The 24,301-nt window shown below is 32.9% G+C and overlaps 1 protein-coding gene across 1 annotated transcript in view; it reads right to left on the bottom strand.

The window, feature by feature from the left end:
* Positions 1–24,301, bottom strand: part of LOC143237006 (fat-like cadherin-related tumor suppressor homolog) — a 333,382-nt gene that overhangs the window by 100,927 nt on the left and 208,154 nt on the right. Inside the window, exon 4 of the mRNA XM_076475799.1 lies at positions 3,914–3,975. Coding sequence (XP_076331914.1) covers positions 3,914–3,975 — 62 coding nt within the window. The remainder of the gene's footprint in view (positions 1–3,913; positions 3,976–24,301) is intronic.

Below are 24,301 nucleotides of genomic sequence, written 5' to 3'. Positions count from 1 at the left end.
TTCTATCTTTGTGTAAAACGGTTTAAACAGATTGCAAAATCTAAAATGCCAAACAGGCAAAAACTGAAGGAGAAAGGAGGATGCAGCTGTTTCTGTCTTTGTGTAGAGCCATATAATCAAATTGCGAATAGTGCTTGGAACTATTATAGTTCTTGTTGCAAACAGCAACTAATTGCACATAGTTTCAAGATGGAGACGCTCAGTAAAACATGTGCAGACCTTTTGGATCAGAAAAACAATTTGACAGCACAGAGTGACTTTTTTTTTTTTTCACTGAGGAAACGTATTTACTAAATGACAAGGCAAAACGTTACAAACGTTATTTCAAATTATCTTGAAACTTGATACTTGAGGCCCAATTAATTTGCTTACCACAACTCTTTCACAAAAGAGGCCATGATTTCCTGCATAAATAGAAGAATAATTAAACAAGAACATGGACTTCATAAATACAAGTTGCACATTTTATGTTTATTCAATACAAGTATTTTTTGTAATTTTGCACTTCACTTGGTGTGTATTATTAAGACCCTGTAATTAATTGCTATTTCTAAATTGAAAGGCACTCTCGAACTCAATATACGCGGTGTTGTAGTTGTAAGGAGAATGTGTTTATATGTGAGGCACATATGTGTATATTTTGGGGTATATATATATGCGTATATTATATAGCATGTACCAACTATTTGCCGAAATATAAAATAGTTCTCATATATATATGTATGTATGTATAAACCACATAAACTGTGAAATATACTTTCATTATGACGTATAATGTTGTGAATAGAATCATAAACATATTGACATACATTATGGTACATATATTCAATTATCCCATACGTAAAGACACGTTACTATTAAATTAACATATGCTGCAGCACATACTTACCATATATTCAAACAGTTATAAGATGCATATTACAATGTATGCATTATATCTCTACTGATACTTTTACTGTTTGTAGAGTGACAAACATGACCTTCCAAAAGAGGGAGCAATACAAATAATTAAGTATATAAGACCGTCACTTTTTTATATTTTCAGTGTGATGTAATATGAAAGATCAGATAAGTGTTAGCCCTGTAATACCATCACAGTCTCTCTCTCTCCTGGCCCGGCATGGCCAAGCGCGTAAGGTGTGCGACTCGTAATCCGAGGGTCGCGGGTTCGCGCCCGCGTCGTGTTAAACATGCTCGCCCTCCCAGCCGTGGGGGTGTATAATGTGACGGTCAATCCCACTATTCGTTGGTAAAAGAGTTGGCGGTGGGTGGTGATGACTAGTTGCCTTCCCTCTAGTCTTACACTGCTAAGTTAGGGACGGCTAGCACAGATAGCCCTCGAGTAGCTTTGTGCGAAATTCCAAAACCAAACCAAACCTCTCTCTCCTAACGGATGAACTTCATATTACTGATACACACTCTCTCTCTCTTAACGGTTGAAAGATCAGATATGTATTTATCTGGTGTTGATAATACAAGTTTTCTCTCTTTTAAAACTTGAGATATTAGATACATTTTAACCTTGTGTTGATAATAAAAGCTTTCTTTCTCGTAACAAATAAAAAATAAGAGAAATTTTGCTGACACACGAGAAAACCGAGGGAAAAGGAATGATGGACAGTGATAGTGATGAGTAGTAGTGGGTGATGAATAAAATACTAGTAAGGCGACAGCATCATTAATTTTTACAACTTTCTACTTTTAATGGAAAAAAAATTCAGGAGATGAATCTTCAAAACAAACGTAAGCAAGATATAGATTTCCATGGAAACCACAATGAAGAAAAAGGCTGAACGCGTTGCGTTCCACCCACATTAGAACGAAAGTAAATAAATAATGACTTTATCACAAATGATTTTATTCTCATTTCTTGTAATGTAACTTTTAGGTGAAGATTTATCTAAGTTTTTCTTTCTTTTTTTTTAAATACATTCCAAGGTTTTTACCCGATTTGCCAAACTTCAAGTAATAAACGTATGAATTACGTTTCTCATTTTATAGACGACAGACATTTTGTAGTACGTGGTTCAAAATTTCAAAAGCAAAGGTGAAGCTATTTGATTGACGTTTAATTTGGGACATATCTTGTGAATCCAGGAAATACGTTTTGTGCATAGCATATTTGTGCTGTACGCATTCCTCAAGATGTTGAAGTGTTTAGAAACGACACTTACGTCGCAGTCCTCTAGGCATTGGCAAAGAATCGTCTGTTTGTTTGGTTGGTTTTTCGAATTTTGCGCCAAGCTACAAGAGGGCTATCTGCGTTATCCATCCCTTATTTAGCAGTGTAAGACTACAGGTAAAGTAGCTAGTCATCACTACCCACTGCCAACGAATAGTGGGATTGACCGTATCATTATAACGCATCCACGGCTGAAAGGACGAGCATGTTTGGTGTGACTGGGAATCGAACCCTCGACCCTCGGGTTACGAGTCAAACGCCGTAACCACATGGCCATTTCTCGACCTAGACGAAATACGTAAGCTCAAACAACGTTTTGTTGAGCCCAAGTAGTCAAAGATGTAACTACACTGGCCTTTTCCTTTATTGTCAGTTTTGACATCCAGCCTTTGTATACCAATTTACCCTTAACTGAAGTAATTAAGTGGGAAATTAATTTTTGAAAATTCTGATGTTGTCAGAGGTATAACCAAACCTGTTTTTATAAAGTTATTAGAATTTGTTACCATAAAGTGTATTTGTTTTTCAATGGATGTCATTGCGAGCAACTTGATATGGTATCTATGGGATCAAGTGCTGCATCGTGTTTGGCTAATTAATTTTTAAGCTATTATGGAGAAAATTAGTCGAAAAATTGTCTGGTAAAGTTTCATGAAGCTTTTTTAATTTTCAATAATAAATTTGATATTTTAGAATTTCAAAATTATTTGAGTAATCAACATAAAAATATTAGATTTACAGTTGAAGAACACAGAGCTAACAGTTAAAAAAGCTTAATTTATAAGTTAATTCATTGAGCTTATAACATAGTGCTTTTCCTTTTTTCACGAATAAGTACAAAAAATCACGGTTGTTTTACATAACAACAATTTTACTGTGCAATTAAATGATAATGTTATAAATAATTATTTACATTTACATTACGCCCCCGCTAGTACAGCGGTATGTCTCCGGATTTAAAACGCTAAAATCAGGGGTTCGATTCTCCTCGGTGGGCTGAGCAGATAGCACTTTGTGGCTTTGCTATACTAACAACACACACGCACATTTACATTATGTACATTCCTAAACTTGTCAATAAGCTACAAATAAGGAAATAGTTTATCGTTTCTTACTACTTACTGGTAACCATTTAGTAAAACTAAAAAAAACCAAAAAGATTAAACCAATTTTGAATAATATTTACCATCACATTAAGCTTAGAATTGTGTTTAAACCATTGTTTCATTCACGTAACTATTTCAAATACAAAGAATCCCAATTACGCATCGTCATATATAAATTTACGTGTCCAAAGTGTAACTTTGACTATGTGAGCTTTACGATACGCCGTTTGAGCCTATCTATTAAAAAACATGCACAGAATACTGTATATAATCAGTCGTCCATTCTTCACCATTGCTTAGAGGACTGCGGCGTTAAATGTCGTTTCTGAATACTTCGACATCTTGAAGAGTGCGTACAGTAGAAAGATGCTACGCACGAAAGAAAATTTGTGGATTCACAAGATACGTCTTGAATTAACCGTTAGTACATGATTCAGTTGTATGATAAATGTTATACATATAATAAACAGTTGTATGATAAATGTTATACATATAATAAAAGATAGCTGTTGTAATAATTTACATTTGATTTATAAAACGACATAAATACTTTCATAAGATAACAACCATAATCACAAACATAAGCGTTTGTTTGTGTATAATTTATATCAGTTCTTTATCTTACCTCTAGAACGTGTTCTTCTTGGGTTTCTCGATCCAGGCGCCGTCTGGTGGTTCGAATTATACCTAAGAAGAGAATAAGAAATTATTTATAAATGGATAAGAGTATAGGAAACGTAGGTATGGTACATGGAAAACTCAACGTTCAACGTTTGTTATGGTTAGGTAATTAGAACCAGGTACACTTGATTTTCAATTTCCTTCCTAGTTTTTTAAAGTTTCTGTAATAAACTGTAGTTCTAGGCATTAAAACGATTAGCAATATTCGAACACCTTATAAATGTGCTTTAGATATACATTGAAGTTACGTTTTTTTGTTACAAAACCCAAATAAAAGATATTAACGTTATTATAACTTTACACAGTTTGGTTGAAAAAATATTAGATTAACATAATTACACTAATTTACCAAAATATGATTTTTTTTAATGTTAAGTAATTCAGTTTTGGTAGTTTTGACTTTCTCGTTTCAACCCTCTTTCTACCATCAAATCTCTACATTACTATAGTTTGTATATATATACTTGTTATACTTGTCTTTATAAAATTTAAACATTTATTTTATTATATTTGTTTGTTTCCTTTCCATTAGCTGTATTTTTGTGAGCCAGCAACAGCAGTTGTGAAGGGTACGTATACCCGGTTTCATTTTATTGCTCACCAGGACCTCTACCCTCAAATCTAATTGTAAATTATATGCTCACAGTAACGCATCGTCCGGATATGCACTTTACCAATGTCCTGTTAATTAGTACCTCTATTATATGTGGGACAGGAATGCTAACTATTAGAGGTAAGTTTTATCTTACTTACCTCCAAATGGTAGTACATTATTTTCATTTTTTACTTTTTTATTTTTATGTTTCATCTTTTATGTTTATATTTTCCTTATTCTTATTTTAACTTGGGAGAGCAGTCACCTTCTCACAACTGACTGCAGAGTGAAGGGTGATATAGGTGTGGAACGTGGTGGGTTTGATCACCCACATCTCGCTTTCCTAATTTTTAGTTTTGTTAAGTGAGACTAGCAAATTGGAGGTTAAGACTGATAGACGATGTATCCCCATTGCTATGTGGGTCCTACCTCCGCAGTTACCTCCAAAACCTAGGATACATTTTATAATCCCACTAGTGTCCTTCTTAGTACAATAAAGTAACCATTGGGTCCCTAGACAGAAGAGTTCTGTACAAGATTTAGAGTGATAACATTTGTCATTTTTATGTACGCTTGTATGGAAAAGTCACTTAAATTTTGATTTACTCAATAAACACGTAAGTAGCGTTAAAGGCAGCTTTATACGTACAGTAGGCTTTAGTTTTGCTCAGCCAATACCGTGAAATAGTTATTGAATATTCAGATGTTTCAAAGGTGGTTTAAAACGGGCGATTCTTATGGCCGCCATTTTGTTTCATCACGATCCTTACAGTTAAGTACTAATGGTGCTAACGATAAGCATACATAGCTTTTAAAAGCAACTAGTTTATCTGCATTAAAATCAAAAGTTATGTTGGTTTTCTTAACTGCGTGTAAACATGCACCTACGTATCCATCACATTTGCCGAAAAACATTAATCATTCATGTCTTCATTAGCGTTCGTCTTTCGCTTGTTTGCTGTATGTGCGTCTTGACCAAGGTATATTATTGGATGATAGCAAATTGAGAGTATAACCAATTTATATACAACCCGAGCTGTTTGCTGCTCGTCTTCTTCTTCCCCAAACAACATACCATGTTTGAAGTATAATCTAATCACTACGCTTATATGCATGACTGATTTGGGTTTCTAAAAACTTGCAGATATCGAGTTCGTTTCCTTGTTAGTCAGAATTTGTCCATTCATCACAGTCTACAGCAGTACAGTTGACGGATATAGGTTACAAGTATTTGTTCATAGCAGTTGCAACAACAACAAACTAAAAACACGGGAACTTCCTGACATTGGTACATGTTATAGACATCAAAGATTCCATCAATCACGGTCGTTTACGCGGATTCTCTCACATTCACCACTCAATAAAACCAAAAAAAAAAAGTCGTAAGAAGAACCTCGAATATTACTTACTTCTGAACAACCCTGAAATATAGTTGGTCGCCAATAATATCTACTACTTGTAACGCAACGAAGAATGAAACCTGTGCTAATCCAGAATGTGCAGGTGATTTTGGACGATAAAAAATATTTGTTTTTCTTTTTACGAATAACATAATATATACTATTCACAAACTTGTATCCGTTCATACCTAAGGCTTTCATACTAAACTATATATTCACTGTCACTTTTTCTTTAGTTACTTCATGTGGTCAGAGGCGATTCGTACACGTTTGGAAAGTAATCATGAAAATAGATGATATGTGAATCCGTGAACAGCTTCAACGTTTAAGTTTACTTTATAAAGGACTGCAGTGTATAGTTTGTCTTTAAGGGAGAAGCTATACAATGTTGTTCTCCAATGTAGGGATCGAAATTCGAATTTCAGCTTTATAAATCCCCAAATATTACCGCTGAGGCACAGAGGGTTTTATGTTGTGAAGATACATCATTTTAATACTTTATATTAACATTCATGTGACTTGCAATGTTTTAATTATTTTTTTAAAACTTAGTTTTGAGATTCATGCATATTTCTAGAGTGTGGTGTGTTTTCCTTATAGGAAAGCCACATCGAGCTATCTGCTGAGCCCACCGAGGGGAATCGAACCCCTGATTTTAGCGTTGTAAATCCGTAGAATTACCGCTGTACTAGCGGGGGGAGGTAGCATATTTCTACTACTTTTTCTTTCTGGCCAGGTGTGGCTTAGTGGTTAGCGTAACTGGTTGTTGAAGTGAAAGTAAATTAACTGTGCCCACCTACTAAAAGAAAATATACTCTGTACTATAGGTCCGTGGTAAACTCCCATTATTGAATTATAGCAGCCCAAGGGTTGGCGATAGGTGCTATTAACTTGTTGCCTTTCCTTTAATTTATCATTTCGAAATCACGGACGGCTATGTGTAAAGCAAACAACTTTAGTGTAGCTTTGCAAAAACATCCGAAAGAGCCCCACCCCATTTAAAAGTGTTTTAGAGATAGCTGAATATCGAGAAGATATTACGTCTCAAAGTTTCGCTGCTGTATTCAATTTCTGATAAGATTTCAGTTGTGTTATTTTTTTACGTTTGTGTATTGAATATAGGTATATTATGATCTTTATGTCGGTGTTTAATTTTTTTTTAATGCGCTGTATCTTTCTTATTATATGTTAAATATGTGCTATTAACACGAGTTGTGTTCTAATATCCTGAAATCCGGTATATTCAATATATGTTTTGATATATGTTTAAATGTTGAACACGTATTGTATCCTGTTAAATCAGGTTCATATCCTTTCTAAAATTTACGAGATGATTGTGAAAGTGTCTTTTAAATATTCATTTATCTTTCAATTGAATACTGATATCCAGTATTGGGTCGTACTGGTCACACGGTGCTGTAATTCATTGACTACCTCTGTAGATTTGTTAAAGCAACGAAATCACACAAAGCTAGCATAATGACACATCATTAGCTAAAGTAGAGAGAGCAACTTTCTCTTAGTAAAGCCACCCACTAGTACAGCGTTAAGTCTACCGATTTATAACGCTAAAATCAGGGGTACGATTCCCCTCAGTGGGCTCAGTAGATAGCCCGATGTGGTTTTGCTATAAGAAAAAACACACACTCTCAGTAAATCTAATTAAAACGCAAGTTTGATTTGTTTTGAATTTCGCGCAAAGCTAGAGGAGGGCTTTCTGTACTAGTCGTCCCTCATTTAGCAGTGTAAGACTAGAGACAAGGCATCTCTAGTCATCCCTACCCACTACCTCTTGGGTTACTCCTTTACCAACAAATAGTGGGATTGACCGTGACTTATAACGCCCCCACGGCTAAAAAGGGCGAGTATGTTTGGTGTTACAGGAATTCGATTCCGCGTCCCTTGGATTACGAGTTGAGTGCCTTAACCACCTAACCATGCCGGGCCTAAAACGTAAGAGGCACGTTTTTCGTACATACGTACATTTTCAGCAATTATATTTTTGTTTTCAAAGCAGCTTATCAAAATTGTACGTGTATCCCAAATTTCATGTTCTTATTTCTCAAGTACTGAATGATAACGTAAGTCTAAGTAAGAGTATCAGAACTGAAAGGAGAAAATAATGTTGCAACGTTATAATCTTAAAGCTTACAATACATAAGTAGTCTTTTTACTTGTAGTGTCGGACGTCGTAGAAAAAAAATTTGTCCTTCCTAACAAACATTACTGCAAGGACAAAAACTGAGTCGTTTGAATTAAACATTAAGCTAAAAATAAAAAGAAATTGGCTGAACAAGCTCCTTTATATTTTGTGTTATTTTTTTTAAAGTTTTTATTTTACCTTTAATGATATGTTTTGTTTTGAAACATAATACGCTTTATTCAAAAAGTCTGAGTTTGTGTGCGTTCAGCATTGAGACCTACGGGTAGTTTATGTAATTCTCAACATATAGTTAGAGTAAAACTAGTATACTTAAAGGATATAAGTAAAGCACAACTTTGATATCCATAATTCTTCGAAGATAAATACTGGTTAAAGTTAGTGTAAGTTTCATGATATTATTTTACACTTCAGGACATATCTTTTATTTCATTTGAATGATCTTAAGAGTTATCCTATTGTTCGATGTTTTTATCGAAATTATATAATGTGCTTTCAAGAAACCTCCTTATACACATAGTCACTCTTTCTCTGTCTCTTTTTGTGAGAACATATAATGAAATATTATACTAACACACTAGAAATGGTGTGACATGAATTTTATGTATGTTCGTTGGGTAGTGTTGGGTGACTAGATGAACGATGTGCTTACGTGGGATAGCGCTGTGACAATGAATCGTCACAAAAGTTTTCAGATTTATTGTGGATAAAAATCTTGCACTCTCCGACTTTTGGAAACCTTGGCTGTGTTGTTAAACAGATATAAATGTTATCAGTACATATATTAATCTTAGTCAACCAAAATCTGACGTGTTTTTTAAAGGGGGAGAAGGAATTTAGCGTTGCACTGTAATGTAAACTGTAGGATTTTACCGTTTCGTTGTAGACTGAATTCAAAGCAATTTTATTACCAGTGATATTTTCCAAAATGGAACAAGAGTGATACGATGGTAGAAAGTTTAAAAAAGTAGTATAAAATATTGAACTAAAAGTTGAATCCAATGACAAGCTTTGCAAATAGTAGATCAATGGATTCATCTGTTAATTCAAATAAATATTGCAACGTCTAAATATTAAAATATGGCACAAAAATAGAATAATATAACATGACACTTTGAAAAACAGATTAAACAACGAAGTTTAAAGGCTGATTTATACCCCATTCAAATAACTAAGACCATTCCTTGTCTTTATTTATCATTAACCTCACTCAAGTAGGGCCTAGTCAGAAACTAATCTGTTTAGTAATTTTAGTTTAACTGAAAGGCCTAGTAGCTGACGAAGATTTCAGGTCCAAGTCATGATGGGACAGCAATGTTTCGCTCTGCCAACTGTGGACGAAAATCAATACTTGTATTAAGAGTAGCCATTTCAGACTTGTTGCCTCCATCTTCCCCTCAGTTTAAAATTAGGGACGGCTATAGGTCGTTTGGTACACACAAGATGTATCTGATGTGAAGAAACAAGCACGTTTTGTTTACGTCATCTGTTACGTTTGAGCGTTAAGGCATTATCATACATTTCAGCTTCAGCACGTTGCAATATATTTCATTTAATGTGTTATATATTAGAATAGGCACAAATGTACTTCAATAGGAGATCAATATAACACTATGCAATTATTTAATGTTATCGCAAGGACGTACTAATGAAGAAGATTGAAGTCTCATTAAAATGTTATTTACACTTGTGCTGTTGTATTAAAAAGCAGACGTGCTAGCCCTTACTGCAGCCGAACTTACTGGCATTGCTATAATACAGTTAACCTTTTTTCTTCTATTTATTGTTTATATCTTCTGAACCTCGAGTCTCAACTAGAGCAAGTTTAATTGGAAAAGAGACAAAGAATGTTGTTTTCCAAACTCAAAATAACACCACAGTAGCAAGCGCAAAAAATTAAAGATACGCAGAAAAACAATATCATGATAAAATCAGCAAATGACTCAGTAAAATGAATTTTGTCAGACAAATGTAATATGTCACTTCCAGAGAGTTAGCTGGGGAAACATACAATGTACAATAAAGATATCTTCAACGAAATGAATTATATATATATACACACACATAAATCTGGCTAAAAACTGAAGTTGATAAGAATAAGTAAAAATAAATAATTATTAAGCTCTTATTGAACTCAAAATTTATGGTTTTATGCGTTGGGATGTAGTGACAATTACCGAAAAAGCAGAAGTTGGTGTATGCTCAGTAATCTATAAACCGATAAAATATTTCGTCTTGTTGTACTAGCTCGAAATGTTTACAGTCAGGGTGAAAAGAAAAAATGTGAAAAAAGATTTGACAACTCACTGCTGCAAAACATAATACTCGTAAGCACAATGGGCTAGTAAACATTAGTGGTACAGAATTAAAGAAAATAGATTTAGTTTTTGAGAAATCACGTAATCATGGAATAAGTAACTTTCACGACTGTTTAGGTAACCTGTCATCCACACGATGTTTATAAGAACAGGCACGACCTTTAAGCCCTCGGACCTGTTCAAATAGAATGCTTATCAACTCCTGATACATGTCATACGGACACTATAATCCACGTTTCATGGAAATCAATCAGAAAAGCTGACATTCTTCAAGTGCTTCGTGGAGCAAATAGTGAACAGATGCAATAAACCGTGATATGTAAGAAGTATGGATAGAAAAAAAACTGTTCATCTAATCACTCCTTTTCAAAACGTGCTGTAAATGTATTTTTCACATAAGTTCACATAAATCAAGACAAAATATGCCTTCATTCTAAGAAAATATTGGTTGGATTACACATGTTCATAAGCTTATCTTTATTTCAACCATCATAATTCTATATTGATAGTATTTCTATTTAGCTTAATTATTTATTACTGCCTATTAATGAACTTTCCACTGCCCGACATGGTTTGGTGGTTAAGGCATTAGACTCGTAATCTGAGAATCGCGGGTTCGAATCCCCGTCACATCAAATATGCTCGCCCTTTCAGCATGGGGACACGATAATGTGACGGTCAATTCCACTATTTGTTTGTAAAATAGTAGTCCAATAGTTGGTGGTGGGTGGTGGTGACCAGCTGCCTTCCTTCTAGTCTTACACTAGCACAGATACTCCTCGTGTATCTTTGCGCGAAATTCAAAAACCAAACTAATTCTTTCTTTCCTATTTCCATTCATCTATATTAATTAATCAAAATAATTTAAAAGGATGGTGATACAGATGTGCAGTATCTTGTATGTCAATATCAAAGATCAGAACAACAATCTCTTACAACACTGTTCTTTTGTTGTTATAAATGTTTAAAAAGGTAAAGTGAAAATGTAAAGGAACAGTAAATATATAATCGAAATGTGTTATATTATAATTATACGAGGTAAAACTGTCACTGACATAAAATAACGTCAGTCACCATCTTTCAGTTTATTACTGTGCAAATCAAACATCTAATGGTTACTCGTAAAATCTCAAATATAAATGATTCAAGTTATGGATAACAGTCTCATAGGAACCTATCTTATGTGGATTGTCGTCGGATAACAAAAACTGGATTATCTTCATTAGGCTGGTTAATTGACTTCAAGTGTTTCAAAGTGCCAGTATCAAAATTTGAAATACCTTCTAAGCCAATGGTACAATTGCACAGTTATATGGTGTAGGCAGTCCACCATTCAACACAGAAACAGAGCTTGCAATTTCTCGAGCGCATGGTGCAAGACTAAACCAAATACACTCAGCTTGAACTGAATGTAGAATCAGTGTATAAAATGTTAGACGTCACAAAGCTGGTATATATATATGTAAAAGGCGTCTTCAACTGCATTCTACTCACAGCAATAAATGAAACATCACACTTACTACGATGCCACACACCAGATCAAGATAACAGTCACAGTTGGTCAATTTTATTTTAACAAATTAGCAAAGTTGTATCCTTTAATCAGACAGCATACATAAACCCAGAATAGGGAACTTCTTGAATAATACTAAACTCATTCTTAATATAGGGATGAAGCACGTGTTGGATGCATAAATATGGTGTGAACAGCAATAAACATTGTTTAAAGTACTGAACATTAAATCTCGCAGATTAACATCCTTATAATTTCAGATGGTGGAACAATTAGCTCTTACTTTACTCTTGTGGATAATAATGTCCTGAACGCGTGATGTTGAACCGGATAACACATTTCCCGATGAAGACGGAGTTAAGTGAGTATAGTGACTTACACGCTCATCACACTACAACCACATCGGGTTTGTATAAAATACCCTTGGGGATGAGTCGCATCCTGTCAGTGATATTAAACAAATCCTGGATATAGTTCCTTCAGGGATCTGGTATTGGTTTCCTCAGGATATTATAAATGCCATAATTTTAATTGCTTTGTTAAATACATATGAATATTTATATTCCATGTGTAATCTCAGGAGAAACAAAATTTTTTTCACTTACATTTCATTCTACTACGTGGAGATTTGTAGCTATTTTAAAAGATAAAATGAAGTTGTAAATAAAAGGCGTTAGATTTTAACTACACAAGGGAAAATAAACACTATAATAAAATAATGCTACTCACCAACCATGAGTTTGTTGTTGTGCAACTCATACATATAATGAATATCCGTGAGATCCGAGATTCGAATTATTGCTCATATATACAGGTTTCATAGGACTCTAAATCACTTCTTATTTTGTCATAAAAAACGAATTAGTGTTTACGCTTGCACTTTCGTCGTGCGACTTTCTAAGAAGTGCTTGTTTTTCAGGTTAACGTATTTGATTTTACAAAAATATACAACAAACGATGGTCAACAGATGGTCATCACATAATATTTAAAAGAAACCACGGAATCTATCAATCTACCGACTTTGTCCAATTCAAGTAACGAAAAGTAATTTAGACATCGTAAAATAAATGTAGCTATAGTGAGATTGCTTTTAAAAATCAAGAATACTATGGCAGCTGTAAATGACAATAAACGTAATCAACATTTCGGCAAAAACCCACAAAAATACGTTGTTTACAATAAATGTTCGAGAAAATTCATTTATGAAACAGCAACCAATGTTTTTCTTTGTTTTTATCCCTCAAACATTTGACATTAAAAATGATATTTGTCAATGTTTTATTTAATAAACCACCTTTGCGCACCTTAAAAAAATAATTGTTAGCAGTGGAAATCACATTTATGAACATACACGAGAAACATCAGTTGCATATCAGAAAACAGTGAACATACAATGTACCTACAGAATACGTATACAAAAAGGGGAAAAAGTCCTGAATGAAGTTTGATACTAAAATTATTATGAAAATAATTATTCTGCTCAGTTTACTTGCTTTAAACACACCCTCAGGGAGTCTCGATCCTGATGAACCCACCCCCAAGGTTCTGTCTCCAGCATATCTTTTTTCCCTCAGTATATGTCGTGGATAGATAAAAATATTATCAATTTTAATTGACGTCTTGCAATTTAAACAGTCTTGCAAGCTTCAGAGAGTTAAAAATAGAGGTAGAAATTAAACACACACAAACACATGTGATAAGCATTAAAAATGATTTTCTCATGCGTAATGTTGACAATGCAGAACTACTGTGATGTTCCAATGATAATTGCTATATAATTTACAGTAAATACATTGCAGTGTACTAAAACCTATGAATTTTACAAGGATTTCGGCTTGTGACGTTATGTTATCAGTCCATCTGTTAAATAATTTATATGTGTGTTGTATCTTTAAAGTATTTGATAGGAGGCACTTATCTATTACTTTCTCGTTTTTCATCTATCCTTCTCGTGCGTTTTATCGACCAGCTGAGAATGCCTTTACTTCATACGTACATACATCTACTTCTCGTTATATAAAATGTTTGTTCTGTCATTCTGAGGTGGTGTTTGAAAACTGAACTACGAAACGTTTGTTTGAGGTGATTATTCCTATTAAATTACAAAACAAACTAAAAAATTTATCCTAAGAATACAGCTAGTGAATAACTTCATAAACTCGAACAGAGCATAAAAAAACTGCAAATTCCCAGTAGTTAACTCTGAAAGACAGAAAGAATTAGCACAATGTCCTTAAGCTATTTGTATTCGTCATTTAGGTTGTACTCAGACGTAGAAACCAATTATTAATAAGCATATTTTTATCACATTGCTCTTGGCATGTAGGTTCAGAAATTTCTTTAGAAAGGAACAAACGCATATAATAAAATTTGCATTCTCATAAATTTTACATATAGGTTGGAAATAAAAAATTCAAAAACAATATATAGAAATCAGAGGCCAATAAATAATTCAAAGTATATTGTACACCTCTGTCTATGTATATATGCACACACACACACATATACGTTCACTGTTCCCAAAATAAAGAAATGTCCTTATAATATCGAACACTCCACTATACTCTTAAGAGAACTCTTACTGGATAAACAAACCAAGGAATCGAAGAGAAAAAACGTCAGGCAAGTAAACCACAATACTGTAATGGATATGAAAGATAAGAATGTTTTCAGTTCACATATTTTCAATACTTAATTACCCATATTACTAAATATATTAATGGTGCATATTGTTACAGATTACTTGAGATCACTCAAAAAATGAAAAGAAAAATACATTTAAACATGTTTAAATCACACAAGATATCAAAATTGACGCTTTGTTTGTTTTTAAAGCGCAAAAGTACAAAATGGATGATCTTCACTGCGTCCATTGCAGAATATGAGAATTGTTTCTACTTAAACAACGGTCTGTACTGTGAACCAAATAATGGTGTTGTAATAATGTTTTAGACTAACTTAGTGTTTTGTGTTGTGAAAGTTTTTAACACTGTAAATATAATGTTTTGTGATATCAGTAAATTTATATATTTTACTGAAACAATTTTTACTGTGAGTCTAATAACAGTGTTTTAACAATATGTTATTCTTATAACTTAATATTTTCTAATATAAAATATTTTTGTACTCATATTTTATGTTCTATTTTCACGTTTTTTTGTACCATGAATCAAGTATTTTCACTGTGACATTATTTTATACTACGAATATGATGGTTAGTGTTTTTAAAGAAATTTGAACAACAAACCAGACATTTATGTATTGCCTTTGTTTTGTGTTATAAACCTACGGGTTTGTGTTGGGTGAGTATTTTGTGCTATGAGTTTGGTCTTTTGGACAACGAACATGATGTTTATTGTTATGATGATGTGTTTGTTACACCATGAGCTTTTCATTTTCTACTGCTATGGTGTTTTATATTTTTGAACTGGTGTTTGGCATTAAAACGTTGTTTTTTTCCTCCTACGAATCTGATTTTTTGGGTTGTGGCAGTGTTCTTTGTTAACAATTTCGTGTTTGTGTTGTGATAATGATCTGCACTTTGAATTCGGTGTTTGAGTTTTAACTGTCATTTCTGTTGTGATGTGATGGTTGTGTTATAACAATGTTTTACTTCTTAGGACTAATGTGTTGTGGCACAGTTTTGGACAATGAGCATAGTGTTTTATAACTACAAGCTTGATGGTTTTTGTTCTAAAAGTGTTTTATACCATATATTAGACGTTTATGTTGTAATAGTCTTTCGCATCTTGAAAATAATGTTTTGGTGTATGATGTGTTTTGCTTCTGAGAATATGTGTTACTTTGTGCCTGATATTTGTGTTATGGCAAACTTTCATATCGTGAAACTATTGTTTTATGTAACTGACATTTGAAACCGTTGGTACTTGGCGAAACTCCATAATTACAGAATTGATGAAAAAACAAAGACAATTTTACGTTTCACAATAATTTCATTTATTAATGACCATGGTTTCGCCAGTAAATACATCATCAGTCAAATGAAGTTATTGTTAAATGTCTTTGTTTTTCTTCAATTTTGTGATGTTTTCTATTGTTATCACTCTAGACCTGAGTTTATTGACAAAGATTAGTGCTATGTGCCCAATGTTACATCAATTTCGAACTATCGATTTGATGTTTTTGAAATGACAGTGTTATTTTTTGATACGAAGCTGATTTTTGTTTTTGACATTGGTTTGTATCACCAAGCTGGTGGGTTTTGTTGTAACAAAACATCTATGTTTTATATTGAGACACCGTTTGATACTATGAATCTCATGTTTGTGTTGTAACAATTTTCAGCACAATAAAAACGATGTATTCGTTGTAAGAGTGAGCCTGACTTGATGTGTTGTAACTGTGTCCTGAACTACGAATATGATGTGGTATATTTTGCCGGATTTTTTCAGCGCAAACTTGAAGTGTTGTGACGTAGTTTATTGAATGAATCTGATGTTTGTGTTCTAAAGTGGTAAGTAGCTCGAACCCTGGATGTTTGAATTGCATTTTTTTTTTCTGCTACGAACAAGGTATGGCCTTTGATTCTAATGTGTGGTGTTGTGACAAAATAGAAGTCAGCATCTTCAAGAGTGTATGTTTCAGATCCTTCTCACACACTGTCGTTTTCCTTGTAATAAATATAATATTCTGTATTGTGGCACAGCGTGGGTTTCTGTCACACTCATCACTCACAGCTTTGAAACATTTTTACTTACTAAATCATGAACAATAATTTGAACGACGTTACAATAAAGATATTTTCTTATATTTGGAGTTTCATTTTTGTTTTGATATTGATTGAATCTAATTCATAACTCGTGAACAAAAAAAAAAGAGAATTGTCACTGTGAATATTTTGTCAATGAGATACCATGACATCGCTTTTATTATTATGATGGTTAAATGTGAAGTATTTATCACGTTCGAGCTTCAAAAGCAGACGAATTTTTAGCTTTAGCCAGACCGTAAAAAAATTAAACTTATTGAAAATAAATTTCCATAAGCCGAATGACAATCTTAAAGTTTTTCCCGGTACTTGATGTTGTATGAAGAAATTCAACTCCTGACAGATTATAAGTTATTAAATGCAGCAGCTAAAGTTCATTAGAGCTGGCATCTACTTTTATGTATTTATATAAAATATAAAAATATTTTATATTTATTTATTTATAAAAAAATATAAAATTATGTATTATATAAAATACTTTTATGTATTTTGATGTCACACGTGACATTATCACGAGAAACTTCGTAAAAGGATAGAAACAACAATATATCTCAGGAGAAGGTAATATGCTAAATCCAAACACTTGAGACACATGAACTCACATAATGTGAACTCAAAATACAAAGAAAAACTGGAAACTAATATTCCGTGAAAACCGCTACTCAAGTAGCATTAAAGCAACGATTTTGTTTATACATAACTGCTTTAGGGGAACGAGCATCAGGAAGTTTAATGAAACCTAGGAACGTGTACAACTGTTGATGCTACGTGCCGACTCGTGACTGTTTACTGAATATTATACATGTTTAATCAGTCTGTTCTAAAATGACTAAGCAGCATATATACATATACATATATATAATTTATTATAAAGAAAAACAAGCCCAAACAATAATAAAAAACACTGCATTAAATAAAATTATTAAAATATTCTGATATAAATATAAAAATGTATTAAATAAATCTAAAGAAGTAAAAATTAATGATATTTTACTGAAAGTTTCTAATAACCATCTTTAGTTGTTAATAAAGTCCTTTAAACAGCTTAACACTAATTTATACGGATGAACATCTTATTGCATATATAGACTTGTCTCGAATCTGAAAATGTCTGAAAATTGTTAAGTACAGTGAACTTAATGGGTGGTGTTTAGGAGTTTTACTATTTAGTTTAGATAACTGGTTGGGCTCTTTGTACTATCATAATTTGTCTACTGAGCTATTAATTAGTGCCTTAGCACCATAATGGGCGCTGGAATGCCAGTTTCAGGAGGTAAGTTTATTTAACTTACTCACCCCCCAAGTGGTAATACCTTATTTTTATTTTCTTTATTATTCATTATATTTTATTTTTCTTTGCTTCGGACAGCAGTCACCTTCCCAGGCAGTGAAGTGTGATATAAATGCGGAAAGTTATGGGCTCAAGCACCAACATTTCGCTCTCCTAATTTCTATTTCTATTTTTTTTATTATTTAATTACTCTATATGAGATTGTGGGTCTTACTTCTGCAATCATCTCCAAAACCTGGGTACATTTTATATCCCACATTATACTCGGTATCCTGGAGATCCTTTCGAACAGTGTAGCATTTTTTAAATTTTTGTTTGGGTTTGCTCTTGTTTCTAACAAAAACAAATTATTAGTAGTCAGAGGTTTGGATTTACTGTTTTTAAAGCAGTCATTCCTTTTGTTTAGGCCTGACACGGCCAGATGGTTAACGCACTAGACCTGTAATCCGAGGGAAAGAAGCATGAACACAATTTCAAATATAGCGATCCTGGGGTGCCCATTAGGACCATAAACACGACATCTAGTGCTGTATTCAGATTCAGCGACCATGAAAGCCTATTCTTAGGTCCCATAAAGTGTGGGTGACCTTTTGGGGTGTTATATTCGCCCTTAGTAGTGACTAAGCTATATAGTTAAGGGTACCCCTCCACCAATCATCTTGCGTCCGCCTACTAAGTTTGGTCCCGCGCTATCAGAATAGCGGAAAGAGTTAGTTGGATATACATACGTACATACATACAAAGATACAAGCTGAATCGATATAGGAATTACAACATAATAATACTGTAAGCTATTGCACATTCGCAGCAACATTGTTCTCTGCTTTATACAATATGGTCTAATTATACAACTCCGAACATTTATCTCTATGTATAACATAACATCAACCATTTTTGTTTTTCATCGCTGTGATCGTCAACTAGAAAGGTAATTTGTAAGTAATATCTTTGACTGTTATCAATAGCAAAAATTTTGTGACAATCAGTTTAACGTAAACCTTAATTACACACTGGTCAACACTTATAATAAGCCATTGTGCAAGAAGATGGATGAGGAATACCCTTTCATGTACTTTTTGAAATCTTTCTGTTGAACTGCTCTTTTCTCCATTCTCATTTGTACAAGAAGATTACGGTTTTTTGACAAAGAAAACGTAGAGCTTATCATTGTACACGCCCCTAAATCTCGTTTGTCAACGAAAAATCAACCGGAAGTAATATTTTATTTCTAGTAGAGATATTGTTATCACATTCTACTAAAAGTTATACAGAGACAATAATATCAAACTATATAAAGTTAAAGTAGGAATTAATGACTACCTAGACAAACACGAAGTGTCTCTCTCCTCTTTGCAAAATTAGCAAAGAGCTAAACACAGATATTAACACTTTTATAAAGTAGCGTATGTCGCGAACATGTAACAAGAAATATATTCTTTGAAATTCAGTTGAAAACTTTAACTTGTCTATTAATTTTAAAATCATTGTTACATTTTGATATTGGTTATTTTTAAAATAATTTCTTTTTACTACATTTCTTAGCTGTTCATTTTGAAGAACTTAAACACCCTTCCCTATTAGTATAGACAAACCATTCACTAACGTATCACATTAACAAAAATTGCAACTAATCGATAACATTAGAATTGTAAAAGTTTAGAGATAAACTTGATTATATATTCGTCTTTTTTAGCATATTTTAGAAAAAAAAAACTGTGACAATTCAATTCAAGGGCTTGTAAATAAAAATGTTTTCCTTGAAATACAAGTTTCTTATATTCGATGGAATGATTTAGAGAGCTTGAGAAGAACCGGCTGAAGTTCAGGCCAATAGCGTACCAGCTGTGAATCCATATTTATCGATAAATCTTTTCTTAAAAGCTTCTACCCTTAACCCTAGATCAGGTTGGTTTTTGAACAGTTTCTTAACGAGGGATTAGGCAGTAATGCAAGAAATATTGAAGTAAGGATAGAATCAAAGTCAATTCAAGTAAGAGGAACAGTATATTTATTTAAAACGATCATATATGCATTTAAACTTCAGTTACGATGAACACATAACAATTTACCCAAACTAACACAAATGGGTGATTTGTTTGTAGATGAAATTAAAATGACCTACTCTTACCTAGTAAACAATTTCTTCAAGGTTAACTGTACAGCTACGTAAAAAAGAGTATCATTTATATAGAGTTCCTTTATTCTAAAGGTTTCATTAAGTGTTAGTTTTTATTCGGAAATAATTAGTATGTATATTGACAAGGTATGTTCTCATTTTTAAACTCATTTTCTGCGTTATTATGTCCTAAAAATAATTTCGCTTTCTCTTTCATTCTTCGGTTATGGTCTTACTCGTAATATTTCGAAAATAGATTATCCTGATTACCTCTGTTGTAAGTTCTGTAGATAATTTGAAATAAATCCTTTGATTTTAATTCCGCATTTCTTCATTTTACTTTAATATTACATTTAATACAAATTATTTTCCTTTTTCTTCTTCAAGTATTTTTCAGTTCTATTATTGTAGGATTCATTTCAGTAATGTTACTCCCTGTACATTTTTCTCTACCACCTTACGTTTTTTCTCACAATCTTTTCCAAGCTACACCGTTTCTGATTGTTGATTCTTTTTTGTTCTCCTCACAAACTTTCCTTACCTTTATGACGTCTATTTCTGGTTCTCTATTTCCTTATATCATCTGTCATTCTTCCTCACTTTTCTTCCTCACTATTTTTGATAATTTAATCCCCAATTGTTCCTATTTTCTGTTATTTCAACAGCGATTTTATTCTTTTGCGTCAATTGTTTTCCTCCTAAATTACTAGTAGTTTATTTAGTGTCCTTCTTTACACAATTAGATTGACGTGGATTTCTTACTTTTGTCTCATTTAATTGCTCCAATTCATTTTATATTTCCACTTTGTCCTTGTTCATCTTGATGGACTCAAAGCCACATTTTATCCAAGTTTTATGTGTTTTACAGTTTTTAACTCTCTCCTTGTGGGTGTGAAATGAATTGATTATTTCTTCTTTCGTAAGTTTTCATCTCTTACTTTTTTTCCATTCCATATTTTTCTTATAGATTATTTGATACCAATAACAAAACATGTTTGCTTACTATCAAAAACGTATCTTCATTGCCAATAATAAAAGCTGATGTGCACCAGAAGTAGGGGTTCCTCACGTGATTTTTGTCTCAACTAGTTTGTTCAGCAGGTTCTCTTGTCTGATATCAAAAGCTTGCTATTGTTGAAAGTGTGTTATCTAGAAAGCACCTATTAAGAGTGGTAGAATATTACATGTTTGCTCCGATTCTGTACTTTCTTTCTCCAAGGCTAAATGTCGTTAAACTTCCGCATAAACGTAATTTGGCAACTGATGCTTCCGTAACATGACAAAGTACACGTTGGCAGAACATTTCAGTAGTAACGCTAAATGTGAAGCACGTACTGTTACTGTTTCTCAGAAATATCACTCTACAACATGCATGTCGCGTATTTCGTGACAAAAATATCCATTAACAAGATAACAAATATTTGAAGATTTAGGTTTTTTTTCTTTACTGTTGTCCGGTCTTTTTAAGGAGTTGCTGATAGCATCTGGTCAAAATTTGCATTACAAAAAAATGACACTATTTCATTTCTCCGTGAAAAACACTTGCCCAAGAATCCCTAAATCGTTACCCATCAAGTCTTCGTTTTGAAACTTGGAACAAATAATTCTGCCAATAAAAAAAATAAAAGTGTGCTTAAGGATATAAAATCATCCGCTTCCAAGCGGTAGAAGCGCCATTTATCTTACAGCTGTACTTTTACGTAAAATGTTAAAATAAACAATTACTGTCACGTTTTTAAGTACATATGTTTGTTTGGAATTTCGTGCAAAGCTAGCCTTCCCTAGCTTAGCAGTGTAGAAATAGAGGGAAAGCAACTTATTCATCACTAAACACTGCCAGCTATTCTTTTATCAACAAATAATAACTCGCAGATTACGAGTTAAGCACCCTAACCACCTGACCAATTTTTTCAAGTAATAGATTGTTTGTTATTCACGCCTTAAATTGATGGAAAACATAGTGAAATGATTATCTGAACATCCAACAAAACAGTTAGTCAGAATAGCTAATTAAATTTTAAACAACCAGTCGGAACTTATATGTACCAAAACCTGAATAAAAACAAGTAACACATTTTCTATACTACATAATATCATTGTATCACTCACCCGATTGTCTTTAGAGTGTTGATAATTAATTACTACATAATTTTATTATATCCCTACTCACTCGCTTGTATGTTTACAGGTTGTTGTAATTTAATCACCACATAATTTTATTATATCCCTATTCACTCGCTCGTGTGTTTTAATGCTGTTTTTAATGAATCACTAGATAATTTTATTATATCCCTATTCACTCGCTCGTGTGTTTTAATGCCGTTTTTAATTAATCACTAGATAATTTTATTATGTTCCTACTTATTCGCTCATGTGTCTTAAGGCTGTTGTTAATTAATCGAAGATTACAAAGCTAGATTACTTGACTCGTATAGGTTACCTCAGTGATTCAAATATAATACACGTCTAACGAGAATAGTGTGTCTCAGCTTATAATGAAAACTAGACTGAGACAGCACCTTAAAGGCTTACTTAGTCTCCTAATCTGTGTTTAACATCTTTTTTTTTTAGTTATTCTACAACTACTTATGTTTTAGCTCTGATCGCACTAATTTTGTTCAGGTCGAAGGTTATCAAAATCTCGATTGGTGAAGAAAAATAACCAGTTTGATCCATTCAATTTGGATTGGAGCAATGCCAAGTCTTCTCTAGTTTTAGTTTTATATCGTATTATCTTGTATCGCGTGGTTTTCTCCAAAAAAATTACAAACACGACTATAAAAAAACATTTACTCTTGAAAAGTCGAAACAATACCTGAGACATAATTATATTAGGCCAGTGTTCCTGTCATAACGTGTATACAAAAACAAATTATAAGACCCTGTCCCTATTCTACCTTGTGTTGTCAATATGACCGGTCATATCCGTGTGTTTGTCCACATACAAACTGTATATCACAATTAGCATTTCAGGTATTTTTAGTATTTACAGTGTAGCAAAAATGAGATTTCAACTTTGAACGGTCCCCCCCTAGTACAGCGGTAAGTCTACGGATTTACAACGCCAAAATCAGGGGTTTGATTCCCGTCGATGGACTCCGCAGATAGCCCCATGTTGCTTTGCTATATGAAAACATACACAACTCTGGATGGAATTGTTCAAAAAGATAAAAAATGTCACGATCACTGTCAATGATTAGCCTTCATATATGTATACACAGCTGTTTTATTGTTGTATTGTCGATAAAGTGAAAAAAACAATGAATTATATACAGGGTCGAATCAATGCATATTACACGAAGTCAAGATTAAATACGCACAGTCAATATCAATGCAAACCATGCAATATTAAGATGATTGTTTCAATAAATTTCTATGTGGATTTTTAAATCCTGAATGTTTCTCTTCTTTCATCCAATATTTCGTTTTTACATGTATATACTCCATATCACATCAATATCTTCCAATTTATTTATTAAAATAAGCTATAGTAATTTTAACAAATTCAAGTTTCATTTCCATATAAATAAACTTTCGGTCTCATAAACGCTTCCAAAACTATTTATTTTCACTTCAAGTGGAACAATAACAGTGTGTAATACCAAATAGACATGGAATTTCCTTTAAGTAAACTGTCAGCTCTCTAGTTTCCACGTTTGTACTATTTAGTGATACTAATTTAAACTCGAAACCTTTTACATTACTTTCATTTTACTAAATGAGAATCTAGTATATTTTAAAAATTATCTAATTAAATTGAAATTCATTTGAAGTCGTTCTAAAAACCAATTACAAAACTGAACAAGAAAAACGTAAATTAACATTTGCTGACGATCCAAACTTACTCTTTTGCTCATTTCATCCACGTCTTTTTACAGCGTGCCTGTACGTCTTGTAATACTTCAACGATTCTGTTTGCTCGTCCACACAACTGATCAATCTCTTTATCCATTTAACTATTCATTAATGCGCCTATCCATCCATTTTCTTACAACGCTGTAGTTCTCACAGTTTACTGAGACTAGCGTTACAACTTTTAAATTGGCTGGTAGTTTTTTTGAATTATATGTTGCTGTTTTCTTTTCTTTTTCTTCTTGTCATGTTACATGCAGATGATAAATAACATAGAACTAGGTATAACTGCAATCAAATCCATCTATTTTTGTTAGTTTCTTAGGGTTATGTTACCCTGATTTTACTGTCGTTTA

This window comes from Tachypleus tridentatus, chromosome 13 (assembly GCF_004210375.1).
Source record: "Tachypleus tridentatus isolate NWPU-2018 chromosome 13, ASM421037v1, whole genome shotgun sequence".
NCBI lineage: Eukaryota > Metazoa > Arthropoda > Merostomata > Xiphosura > Limulidae > Tachypleus > Tachypleus tridentatus.
This window is presented reverse-complemented; position numbering and strand designations above follow the sequence as displayed.